The sequence below is a fragment of the Dermacentor andersoni genome, chromosome 9 (assembly GCF_023375885.2).
Source record: "Dermacentor andersoni chromosome 9, qqDerAnde1_hic_scaffold, whole genome shotgun sequence".
Lineage (NCBI taxonomy): Eukaryota > Metazoa > Arthropoda > Arachnida > Ixodida > Ixodidae > Dermacentor > Dermacentor andersoni.
Genome location: NC_092822.1, coordinates 4,294,727 through 4,308,276, shown reverse-complemented (window position 1 = coordinate 4,308,276; position 13,550 = coordinate 4,294,727). Strand labels below are relative to the sequence as shown.

The following is a 13,550-nucleotide window of genomic DNA, read 5'->3' as shown; positions in this document are numbered from 1 at the left end:
ATAGTTTCCTTCCAGTGCAGACCCTCACTCCAGGATGCTGCAGGTCACATTGAACATTAATTTCGAAGTTTCAGTGCACTTCCTGAACCGCTCCCTCTGCCAGATCCATCCACAGTAATTTTGGGTAGTTATTCCCGTAAAACTTCCGGGTTCCTTGCCTTGGCACTCAACCTCAGTACACTGTAGCTACTAGTATAGGTGAGAAAATTATGCTGTATAAACAGAATAAAAGGCAATTTCCTAAACATGCAAAAGCATGCAAGTTCCTTTAACGCGCAAAAAGCATGGATAGCAGGCATATCTCTAAATTAGTGTGTTCACTGTGTGAAAGCTTACATTTACATATATGGAAGCATAGAACGAATGTTTCAAAGCATTAATTACATCCTTGAGCTTAATAATTAACATTAAAAAATTCTGTATAATTTGGGCAATTTAATCTTACACATAAAACCAATTCATTCAGTTTTGCAGACACTAAGTGGGCTCACAAGTTTTACTATGCCTTTTGGAAGGATGACACAGGAACATAATTTCTGCTGCAAAATGTTTTCCAGTAAAACATCCAATTGGAAAGAAAAGCATTCTAAAAAGAATACAGGATTTTCAGCTTACTTATCCCAAATGAATTATGCAGTAATTTTTTACCGGTGTCTTTTATAGTTCTTTCAACAAAGAAATTATCGCCATGTGATGCTTTGTGCACTACACACAAAATTCAGTGAATGACAATGTCATTCATGCTTAAAATAAAAAAACACTGCTTCCCAAGTGTTGCTAGCGGCTACTTCCTAATATAGGTTATAGGCACTCAAAGTTCAAAATTCTCAAGTGGAAATGAGAGTGAAGAAAGGCAAATAAGGAGGTTAAAGTGAAAACACTGTATTAGGCACACCTGCAACTAATAGAGAAGAAAACTCAACTAACAACTCCATGGAGGTAATAGCAGAAGTGACAAAGTATGGAAAAAAAATAAACGAAGCACTAAATCGGAAGTCAGTCGATACACAAACAGATACGTTGAACATTGATTGCACTTTTGTAGGTGGTACAGAACTTGCAGACTGTTTAAAAAATTTTTTTGTTAAAGTAGGATGCATAGATCACGACATTCAAGATACAATGCATGCCGCTTCATTAAGAGAATCTTTATTCCTAAAGATTACTAGCATCCCTGAGGTGATTACAACATTTTCATCCTTGAAAAATAGCCATAGTCGAGACGTAGATGATATAGAAATTAGGCCAATGAAGTGCGTCATAGACTTACTTGCACCTGCAGTAATGCACATTTTTAATATTTTCTTGTCAACCGGAGTTTTCCCGCGTAATATGCAGGTAGCGAGAGTAATAGTTCACAAAGGAGGTGACAAAAATAATATGGGCAATTATTAGCCAGTATCTATACTTCCTGTGCTATCAAAGGGACTAAAAAAAATTTTTAACTTTTGTATTAATAAATTTTCGCAAAAACATAGCCTGCTAACCGACTGTCAACACGGGTTTAAGAAAAAGCGGTCTATGGAAACTGCTTTAAGTATACAGAAGGAGCTTATTCTAGAGAACACTGACAAAAAATTTCTGACTTTAGGGTTATACTTAGACTTCAGCAACGCCTTTGATAGGGTCAACCAGAAATTGCTGCTGATAAAGCTGGAAAAATATGGCTTCCGAGGAATAACACTTGAACTTATCTGATCTTATTTAGAAAGCCGACATCAGTTTGCTGAAATTAATGAGAACAGATCGCAGATAAAATCTTTGACAGCGAGTGTGCCCCAAGGTAGCATTCTTGGCCGGATACTTTTCCTGTATTACATTAATGATATTGTACAAGTGAGCGATATGTGTAAATTTGTCACGTATGCAGATGATTGCTCTGTTTTCTTTACAGGTAAAGATTTAAAAGAAATAACGCCTATAGCAAGCTCCGTTTGTTATGGACTTCGAGCATGGTCTAAGACAAACGGCCTCATCCTCAATGAAACCAAAACAAAGTGCGTTATTTTTCATGCTCTGGGAAGTTCTACTACATTGCCAGATAATATTGTGTGGGTCTGTATAAAATTAACCTTACGTCATCCATAAAAACCCTAGGCATAATACTCGCAGAGCATATGTCTTGGAATGAACACGTTAGTCATGTTTGCTCAAAGGTACGAAAAGTTGTTGGTGTGTTAAATTGCAATTGAAGTGCATTACATTTTCAAGTTAAGTGTCTCATTTATCATGCTCTTCTCCATTCACACCTCAGTTACTGTTCACTTATATGGGGTAACACTACAGCGCAAAATATTCAGATGCTGGAAATACTTCAAAAGAAAGCAATTCGGGCGATAGCGAACGTTTCTTTTTTCGAGCATACGCAAGAGCTTTTCCAACAAAACAGAATAATCAGAGCCCGTGACATATATAAATTCAAAACATTACTAAGCTATAGAAATGCTATACTGGGAAAACTCTATTCATTCCTAGCCCCGGCAACTCTACAACAAAATAGAAGTGCATATTCATATCGTCACCAGGCACCATGGCAGATCCCTTTCTCACATACTAATTATGGCTGCCAATGCCTTAAACATACACTACCGTCCCTACTTAACTATTTTAACCAACAACATGTTGATGTGTTATCTCTAAACAAAACTAAAATATTGGATTTGTTCTTATAGATGTGTATTGTTAACTGCTCCAACAGTTCCGCAGAACTTATCATATATTCTCATTTTGTTTATACATTCACACTTGTAACTACTATTCCTAGAATCCGGGTTTCCGCTGCAGTGATTGTGCCCGAACCACGTGGCAGGGTTTCGTGTTGTAAACTGGATGCTGCAAAGGGCGTCTTCGCGTTTGTTAAAATTCAAGGATGTGATGATGCCCTGGGCTACGTTGCCGTGATGTCTGTCGCGAAAGCAGCAGCCTATATGCAGATTTTCTTTTTTTATGTTTTTTAACATAGATGCACATATATATTTGCAAGTATGTAAAATAATTTCTGAAAAAAAGAATGTTTCCTGATGGTAACTTAACTTGTGTTTATTGTAAACTTCTGTGAAATTTGTTATATTTATATATGTATGTGTGTGTATGTATATATATGTATACATATATTGCTTTTGCATTCTTATTTATTTATTTATTTTACAATACTGCAGGCCATCGTCGGGCCCATGCATGAGTGGTTACAACATGGAATACAGTACAAAAAAAGAATAAAGTGAAACTAGTGTATCCAAAACAAAGAGCATTAGCACACACAAAAAAGAACACACTCAATAAATATATACACTGTTTAAATGAGCCGTCCGGGAAGCAGGAGAAACAGCGTTTACCATAAGAATGCATCTACAGAGGCTGCATATGAAATACAGGTAATATCACCATTCGAATTCCAGATTCTCAATACTGTCAATAATTCCGTTGGCAGATGGGCAATTTACGGCTCTAGAGGGTAGTATGTTCCAATGGGAAATGGCGTGTGGGAATAAAGAGTACTTGTGAGTGTTATTATGGCTGGGATGGTGTCGTATTGATTTATTATGGTTGGTTCGGGCAGAAAGTCTGAATGGCGCTTGAATTTATGTTGCTTGTGGTATTCGATAGGAGCCGTGATAAAGTAAGTATAGAAATTTTAATCTGGAAATCATTCTATGTTGAGCCAGTGATTGAATGTTAGCCTTGACGCGCAGGTTCGTAATGCTCGTTTGACGTGAATATTGTGAATATATAAATCTCAATGCTAAGTTCTGTATGCGTTCTAGTTTCTCGGTTAAATACTTCTGGTGCGGGGCCCAAATAATGTCAGCATACTCTAAAGAGGATCTAATGAGGGTTTTGCATGCATTTAATTTAACACTAGGAGGTGTGTTTCTAAGTTTTCTTCTCAAGAAATGTAGTATACCTAGGGCCTTGTCATATATGTTATTTATATGAGTTTCCCAATTTAATTTCGTTGTAAGAGTGACCTCGAGATATGTGACCTCCTCGTATTTTCTTAGTGATATATTGTTTATTGTGTATGTAAACTGAAGCACATTTTTCTTGTGAGTGAAGGAGATACTGGTAGTTTTTGATGCATTCAGTTTCATCCCCCAAATGTTGCACCAATTTTGTACAGCAGCTAACGAATCATCTAGTTTTACCTGATCCTCTCTGGTATTCACTGTTGCGTACACTACGCAATCATCGACGAATAGGCGGCTGAACGCATGAACGAATATCATTGATGTAGATCAGAAATAGGAGGGGCGCGAGAACCGAGCCTTGTGGAACACCAGAAAAAACGTTGACGTAATCAGACGTAATATCATTCACAGCTACGCATTGCTTTCTGTTTTCGAGATAGTTCTTGATCCATGATACTGTTTTCTCGTGTACACCAATGGCAATTAGTTTAGTAATAAGATCTGGATGAGGAACAACATCAAAGGCCTTTGAAAAATCTAAGAAAATGGCATCTATTTGGCTTCTGTTATTTATTGTGGTAGCTACATCATGGGTTAACTCAGCTAACTGAGTAATAGTACTTAGACCTGAACGGAATCCATGTTGCCGGCTGTATAGTAGGTTATTATTCTCTAAGTGCAATATTATGGCCTTATAAATAATATGTTCGAACAATTTACTGGATGCACATGTTAATGAAACAGATCTATAGTTACTTACGTCGAGTTTAGAGCCAGATTTGTGCACAGGTATTACTTCGCCAGTCGTCAGGTATCACTGAAGTTTCCAAAGATCGCCTGTAAATTACGTATAAGTATTTTGACGTCTAAACTGCATGTTTTTGCAAAAATGCATCTGATATAAGATCAGGGCCACAGGGTTTCTTTACATCCAGTTTTTGTAAGAGTCAAAGAATTCCTTGTTGGTCGATATCTATTTCAGGCATTGGATTCTCGAAATGATAATGTAGTTCTGTTAAATACAGATAGAAAAAATTCATTAAATTTGCTTGCTATGACGTCAGGCTGAACAATCGTCTCGTTTGAAACAGTAATCTGCGATACGGTGTGCCACTCCCTCGATACGTAGCACCAGGATTTTTGTGGTTTATTCGTCGTGTAAGAAGGCAGAGTAACAGTGAAAAAACGCTCCTTGGCCATATGTTTATCTTATCTTGTAATAAGCGTACGAGATCTTGAAGGTCACGTGTGGTTTTCTTTCTGCGCTTCCTTTTAATTTTTCGTTTTAAATGTATTATTTCGCGCGATACCCAAGGATGTTCTCTGTTCACTCTTTTCTTTCTGGAGGGAATGTAGTTTTCTTCACAAAAGTGTACAATATGCTTAAGACGTAACCATAATTCGTTTACGTCATGAAGTAATGAAACCTGCAGAAAGCAGGCGTTTAAATATTCTGAGATAGCATTGTCATCCGCTCTTGAGTAATCCCTGATAACAGCAATCGATGGCTTAACGCGTTCACAGTTTCCTAAAATCGGACAGGAGAATACAATAATTTTATGGTCCGAAATGCTATTTTCAACGTTTAATGTGTTATTTTGAAATAGACTGCTTACGAACATCAGATCAAGCACAGAACATGACTGACCAGCTATTCTAGTCGGTTCGGAAACTAGCTGGTCTAGAGAGAAGGTAAATGACATGAACAATAGTGATTCAGCACTTTTTGCGTCGGAGCTGTTGTGCGAAAGATTAGACCAATTGATTCCTGGTAAATTGAAATCACCCGTGATAATAATATTGGAACGTGAATAAGTGTGTTGTGCAATGTAATCATGCATAACGTCTAGGTATTCAGGGGGCGCATTCGGAGGTCGGTATACGCCACCCAGAAATATGCTTTTTCCATTAAATGTAAGGTTACACCATACGCTTTCATGGTCAGGTATGCTGTTTAAAACTGTGAATTTTATGTTAGATTTAATTGCGACAGCTACACCTCCCCCCCCCCCCCCCCGCGATTCTCTGTCTTTCCGTATGAGCCGATAAGAAGGTGGAAACACTTCGGAATCCTGGACGCTTTCCTGAAGCCAGGTTTCCGTGATGACTATAACGTGCGGTTGATGGGCTGCAACTATGCTTTCAAGTAGGCTGGACTTATTGACTACGCTGCGCGCATTCAGTGATAACACTCTGATACATTTCGTATGTTGTTGTCACGTGCCATCGCAAGCTGCTGGGCCAGCGTGTGCAGAAGTTTTCGGTTTAGATAGTTCAATTCTTCTGACCTCACACTCATTCCATATAAAGGTGTTGCCATTTATTTTTAGTTTATCAAATAACAGAGATACCTTTGCCCCTTTCGCCTTGTCACTTACTGCAGAACACCATAATTTAGCACGTGTGTCGCATACTTTCTTTGAGAAATCCTCGGATATTGAAATCCGGGTGTTTTTCAACTTGAAGCAGCTTGATAATATTTTGTTTTTCTCAGCGAAGTTGAATAGCCTGATAATAACGGGGCGTGTCCTTTGGCTTTGCTTTGTACCAATTCTGTGAACTCGTTCTATTGAGTTAATTTCTATTCCTAGGATCTTCTTAAGTATACCGTGCACTTCTTCTTCAAGTGTTTTAACATCTTCATCAGAGCTCTCTTAATCCATAAATTACTAGGTTATTCCGCCTACTTCTATTTTCTAAATCATCGACCTTCCATGCCAGAAATTCTACTTGCATCATGGTAGATTTACAAGATTCCTCGCAGTGTACTATCCTGTCTTCGCATTCTTTCCATAATCCCCTTTCATTCTCAATAACTGTCATTCTTTCTTGCAAATCTGCAACTATTGTCTCCACATGCTTGATATTTGAAGACAGTTGTTTCAGTGTTTTGTTCGTTTCCTTTTGTTCTCTTAGAATGTGTTTCATTAGTTCCTGCTGCGAACATTCATCTGAATCAGAGTAAGGGCCTGGATTTTGTTCGCCTCCGGATGTTAGTAACATTAAGCGGACAACATTAAAACAACCCCGCAAAATAGCAACACAGCATTGTGGACTTGGGAGCACCGTTAACGTTACGCCGTTGCCTCTAACTGAAGAGACTAAATGCTGGTCACTAACCTGTGCGATCAGAAAAAATTTGATCAGCATCCGTGCTCGTTCGGTGCTTCCAAGTCCACTGAAGGGAACGTCGAAAAGGCTGCTGCTTTTATCCGGGTGCCACGATGTCTCCGTCGACGTCACCGTGCTGGTCAGCTGGTCCCAGTGCAGTGCACGTGGTACAGCTTCCTGCGACTTGTTTTGTCCGATGAAGCCAGCAGGGCAGACAGCCGGAGGTAGCAGTAGATAGGCCTGATGCAGTGCATGCTCAGACCCTGCGTCGACGAATCCGGTCCTTGACAGCACGATCTGTGCGATCAGAAAAAATTTGATCAGCATCCGTACTCGTTCGGTGCTTCCAAGTCCACTATGATATATGCAACTGAGTCTCTGTTAAATAATAATATGCAAGATAACAGATTTTAATTGTATACTGGGAGTCATTTGACACAACTGTATTACAACTAGTTTCCATGTAATAACATGAAAATTTCTACATGTATTTGTGTTTAAAAAACTCTTGTTTCCACACATTATGCGTAATTGTATTGCTACACCAGCCGCTTCCGTGCCTGTCTGGGAGACCGGAACTTTGTCAAGCCGAAGAGATTTCGGCTTTTTTCCCGGCTCTCCCTTTTTCACCTTGTATCTAGTGGTAAAAATAAAAATCATGATGATGATGATGTAGCAGAATATGATCACAGAACTGAAATGCCACTGTACTGAATTTTGTTAAACTGAAAGGCATTTGCATTGGGTTGAATGGGGTTTCGATGGGGGATACAAAAAAAGTTCGTACAGCTGAATAATTTGCTTAAGTGACGTTCAAGTGGTAGTTTACTGTATATTCGTTTTCTTGGACAAAAGATTTAGTTGGAAACAGTGCCTTGTATGTCCTCATTTTTTCTGAAACATTGCTCGATGAACAAGAGGCGAAAAAAGACGCCTTTCTATTTTGTCTCTTTCGACCTAACTGGCATTTGGCGAATACCTCTTGCGTGCGGGAGAAAGTAAGGAGGCGGGGGGGGGTATATTGGAAAAAATTTGGCAGTGTCTGGCTCCTCCTGGGGTGGTGTTAGAGGTGTGTATGAACCACTGATTAGATAAATCGAACTCGGTACCTTTTTCTCAGTACAAACATTCGTGAATGTTAACTTCTTATTCTAGCAGTTTAAAAATGTCTGGATAGGCCCTATATCACAATGTCCCAAGCCTCCTATTTTTTTTTATTTAAAAGGACTTGAAAGCATTCGAACTTCAATGTTAATGAAAAGAATGTTACAACTTTCAATAGCAAGGGATTGCTATTATCAAGACTCCACAAAATGATGCAAAAAGGGCTGTTCTGCCATGAACAATTTTCAATATTGTAATTCTGAGAAGCGGTTATTAAGTTTTGAGGAGAAAGTTAGTTGAATGTATGTTCCAGCTTGTAAACAACAAACTATTTGAGGGCGGTAAGAAGATTCTCTATTGTTTAATATCAAGAGTTGACGAACAGCCACAGTTCAGCAATGTCATGTGTTTTCTCATTTTGAAGAGCAAAAATTATTTCAACATATCTGAGCTATCAACACTACAATAGTAATGACGCTAGCCATTAATCAAGTGGGGGACCAAGATTACAATTTTTTTTCAGGGTGGGGGGCTTAGCCCCCCCCCCCCTGAAAATCTCCGGAGGGGGCTCGGGCCCCGGAGCCCCCCACATAGTCACCGTCTATGCTGCTATGTTAACATGGATGGTATTATATGTGCATTTCTCAAGTGAATAAATTAAACAAAGTACACGTAGTTCATTTTCATGGGAAGCAACATTGAAGCAATCAATTTTGCGTCTTTCCATTTTAAGGTGAAAGCCTTAGATGCCTATGCTTTAAGGTCTCATTGTGAGGTACAGAAAATATCATGTGACCCAAGGAAGGCCAGAAGCGAACGAAAACATGTCCAGCCATGTATAAGACATGATTAATGATTATCAGAGTTATCACTATGTGGTACCTGTTTCCAAGTTCCTGTGATGATGTCAAAGGTTATTTCAGATACACCGCTTCATCACTATCATTATATACAGTTCTTTCATATGTGAATGCATAGCTTGTAGAAGACAGGTAGGTAGAACCATAATGCAGAATGGACCATTTGTTAAAGAATTGGTTTTCTTCAAATGACGATCCATCTATAAGATTTTTATAATGAGTGGGACATTGCACCAAACTGGTAGCCCATGACGGTGAGGTGCTCATTGTTACCAACCTTCTAGTGAAAAAAATATACTTTCGAAGAACTCCCAAGAAAAGAAATGTATAGATATAGAGTGAAATGCACATTATTGCAGGGACCTGAACTTTAATCAAAGTGGTGACAATAGTGGTCAAAGTTTTCTTATTATTTGTACTAGTGCAATGTGAAGATGGGGATCACGATCCTGGCAACGAAAAATGAAAATCAATGATGACAGCGGTCATTGTCAGCTTAAAGAACTGTGTGGACAGACAGACATGGGAAACCAGCACTCACGTGGTGTTGGAGCAAAGCTGGAACTTATGGCTGAGCCAAATAACTTATAAGGGCTGTGGCGCACACGATAGCTGCGCGCGGTTATGATATACTAGAAATCATCAAGCAGTATCTGCCACATGGTGTTGCGCATGCTGCCTGCACTAATAGATCTCCCACCGAGCTCCTACATCTATACGAATACACAGCTACAAAATGCATGCCGAGATGCAGGATCCGTCCAGTAAAGGGAACAAATTCGCCAGTCGCTTAATATGACATTGACCGACACCTACAAAAGTCGCTTAATCATTTAAATAATTAGGTGAGAATGACTTGGTTCGACAGGCAAGGTTCTGACTGGTGTTGTCGCTTTTTGTGACTGTTGTCGCGGGTCGCTTTTTAAGTCGCGACGATAGATTGGATTTTTTACAAGCACTGCTCCAGGAGGGCACATGCAACCGGAGGCCTCAGGAGAGGACCTGAGGTTATAATAAAGCAGGCGGCGCAGGATCCCCAGGACACCCAAGGGGTAGTGGGGAGATCAAAGCTGGAAGCAGGATGGCCCGTAGGATTGGAGTGGCGGAGGCCTAAGCGTGCTAGGCTTAAAATAAATATTATTACGTCCAGCCGCCAACTTGTGACGCCAAGACTTCTGCAACAGCAGTCAGAAGTTTGCCGTTTGACATAATAAGGCAGCAGCGGAAGCGGACGAAGACACAGAAACGTGAAAAAGAGACCCCACGCTACAAGTTAGTAGTATTTTAATATTTAAATTATGACAATTTAATAACGCGCAACTGAGCCCTCTCGAAGCGTTCGACGCATGGAAAAATTCGCGAGGACGGTAAGATACCAGTGTGACAGGGGCACAAGCAAGGAACGAAAACGCACACACAGGGCAAACTGTGAAGATGCTATATATTTTGCTATATATGTAATATATGCTAAATCTATCAAGTGACTAGTGCCATGCTATAATCTTCAAAGGTCGCAATGCTTTCGCAATGAAATTGTTGAGAGTGTGCGCTGTGTGTGTATCTTGTGTTCCGGCTCACTGCTCATCGCGATCACGCCCGATCCTGATCGAATTTCGCGGTCGTGATTGCCTTCTTTGAACAAAATGAGCGAGAGACCCAATCACAGTCGAGAATTTCGATCCGGATCGGTGCCGATCGCAATGAGAAGTATACGTGTGACACTGGTAGTGACAGGGCAACGCCATATCATACTCGCCTTCACGGGAGACCACTGACCAAACGACAACAATCGTTCGCGCCAGTGCACTGCGCCAGCAACACCCAAGGAGACGCACGAGGAAAACTTGTACGCGACGCACAGATCGCCAGCCGACACATGGCAAAATGCTGGCACGCCAGGGCACGCCTAGGGACAGAACGACCAAAGAAACTGCTCCTCCGTGGTACCTAGGCAAAGGGAGAAATTTCAAGCGCGAACGCCCCCAGATTTTCTCTCTCGCACCCGCTGAAACGACTGGCCAATCCCGTGAACTGGCGTTTCCTCTAATGACCGTCTCGTATAGACGCACGCATCATTCCCATGGTAGGACAACGACTGCAGCGCCAGAGTTCCCACTAGTAATTTTTATAGGAAACTGTATGCGTAATCCTCCTTCATCCATTGTAGTCCACCTTAATCCTCCTTAATGCACATTATACCGCCTAATTCAGCCTAATTTACCTTAATCCAATCAATAATTAAATTTGCTATTCATTAATCAATTCTTATACACGGCTGGACATGCTTTGGTTCGCTTCTGGCCTTCCTTGGATCGCGTGACATGTTCTGTACCTCACAACACGACTTTGAAACATGGAGATCTAAGGCTTTAGCCTTAAAAATTACATTTTCTGTTCGCCAGCATAGAAACACGAGGTTCCCTGCTCGAAGCCGAGCTGAGCTAGCACAAGCGACAACGGCTAAAGAAGCCTGTTGTAATCAAAACAAACCCTAATCAGTAATCAGCTGTCCACATTTGAACTGCGCTGCTGCTATGGCTAGTAAAAACAAAAAGCGAGAAAGCCCGCTTGCCTACGCTGTGGAGACACAGCGGGCTACGAAGACCGGATAGTTGCCGCGGCACCCACCTGCACTGCAGCGCTCCTAGCGGCAGCCGCCAGCATTCATTGCATCCGGTGCCACCCGGGAGGCCGCGGACGGTACACTAGCTAGTCATAGAGTTGCTCACTACATTACCTAGAGGAAAATCTGGCGCTGCTGCGCTGTGGTATGCATGGGAATGCTGGTATGTTGTGACTTCGGATTGGCATCGTTCTCGTAGAGACAGGACACCTTTAAGACGCGCTTGGCCCTTTACCGTTCCGTCTGTCACAATGACTCACTTTCTACTAAAACAGCACGTGAAAAGCTGTTTTAGCTTTATTATTACGCGAAAACATGTTTTATTTAACTATGATAACTTGTTATTGTGTGTACTACTACATGTTACGTAAAAAGTATTAGCGGGCCGCTAAAGTTGGAGAACAGACGACAAGGTTCGCGCTCGCTTTGAAACGGTCGTCTGTTCTTGCTTTTGTTCGCTTGCTCATGCATTGTGGGTGAGTAAACATGTAATATGCGTGAATGGAAACATTTTATGAAGATTTTACTTTGAGAACGCGTTATTTGCGTAGCCATATCCACGTTTTAGACGAAGCCTCTTACAACACCAGCCAACACGAGCCTCGCAGGCACATATACCGTCATTCCCATGACGGCACGGTGCCTCCAGAGGAAGCTTTAGCTCGGGTGCTCCTATCTAAATACATGTAAAAGCAGAATTCGTTTTTCTCGGCAACCACTGCACCAAGTTTGACGAGGTTTGTTGCATTTAATAGACAAACTTAAAATCTAGTGACTGTTCGTTTCGAATTTTTAAGTTAGGTCGTGAATTTTTTATTAAAAATTGCCAAAAATCGAACATTTTCAAAAAACGAAACTATCAAGTTTACGACTCTGTAACTCAACCACTAAACATGATAATACAATTCTGTGAATTGCATCTAATAGTACATCTAAAGCGGACAAAATTGATGTGTTACACATGAATATCAAAAATATTTAATCATAGGAAAATACAACTTTTGCAAAACCGTTGTAACCGACGTAACAAATTCACGTAAGATGTAAAATGACGTATTGAATTTGTCCGCTTTGAATGATCTAATGGATGCCGTTTACATAACCGTGATATCAGTTCTTGATGCAGAGCTATGAATTTGTAAACTTCGTGCTTCCATTTTTTTCGAACGGTCAAATATTTGAAAATCGATTTAAGAAAATTCAAGCCCTAAATCGAAATTCCGCTTCCAACAGTTTAACTTTCTCTTTCAAATGCAACAAATTTCATCAAAATCGGTCCAGGGGTTATCTCATAAAAACGTTTTTGCGTTTTACATGTATTTGAATAGGCCGCGTCGGAGTTGGGCCCGAGCTAAAGCTTCCTCTTAAGAAAATCCCATAGACGGTGGCGCCAGATTACCCTCTAGGTGTTATAGTGAGAAACTCTATGCCTCTAGGCATACTAATATGAAACTCGATGTGGCAGCGTCAGTAGCAAAGTTGTTCTTTATTCTATGGTCAGTCAGTAGCGTATTCTATCGAAACATGTCAGTCTAGCTCGGTCTAGCGCTGCACCACATGCAAAAAAACACACCCCGGGGTAGACCGTCCGTTGTTTGGCGGTCGTTCATGGATTCTATTTCCGAAAAGCCAGCGGAAACTTTGGACTGGAATGTCGATACGGAAGTGCAGTTATTTCACGCGATGAAAGGCCATAAGCCAGTAGGTAAGTGTGATCTTACGGCTTTTTGACGTTTGTGTAAGTGTTGTCCGTAAGGTAAGTAAACTCGTTATGCAAAGGAACAGCGCCTTTGAACGGGACTAGAAAAACAAAGAAATGAAAAAAAAAAAAAGCGACAAGCTCTGCACTCGTGTTTGTCGTCTCCTATTTATCCCGCTCAAAAGCGCTGTTTCTTCTCACAAGTATGTACTAACCGAGCTAAGTTGGCACACTGTTGAAACTGA

At 40.7% G+C, this 13,550-nt stretch overlaps 2 protein-coding genes across 2 annotated transcripts in view; both read left to right on the top strand.

Annotated features, from left to right (window-relative positions):
* The window catches only part of LOC140213277 (zinc finger transcription factor family protein 17-like), a 90,536-nt gene extending 86,790 nt beyond the window's left edge, over nucleotides 1-3,746 (top strand). The window contains exon 5 of the transcript XR_011890243.1: nucleotides 1,895-3,746. The gene's annotated coding sequence lies outside the window, so the exon portion shown is untranslated. The remainder of the gene's footprint in view (nucleotides 1-1,894) is intronic.
* Nucleotides 3,747-13,011: 9,265 nt separating this feature from the next.
* Nucleotides 13,012-13,550, top strand: part of LOC126527426 (uncharacterized) — a 31,447-nt gene continuing 30,908 nt past the window's right edge. The window contains exon 1 of the mRNA XM_050175265.3: nucleotides 13,012-13,311. Within this exon, the coding sequence (XP_050031222.1) occupies nucleotides 13,164-13,311 (148 nt within the window). The 5' untranslated portion in view covers nucleotides 13,012-13,163. The remainder of the gene's footprint in view (nucleotides 13,312-13,550) is intronic.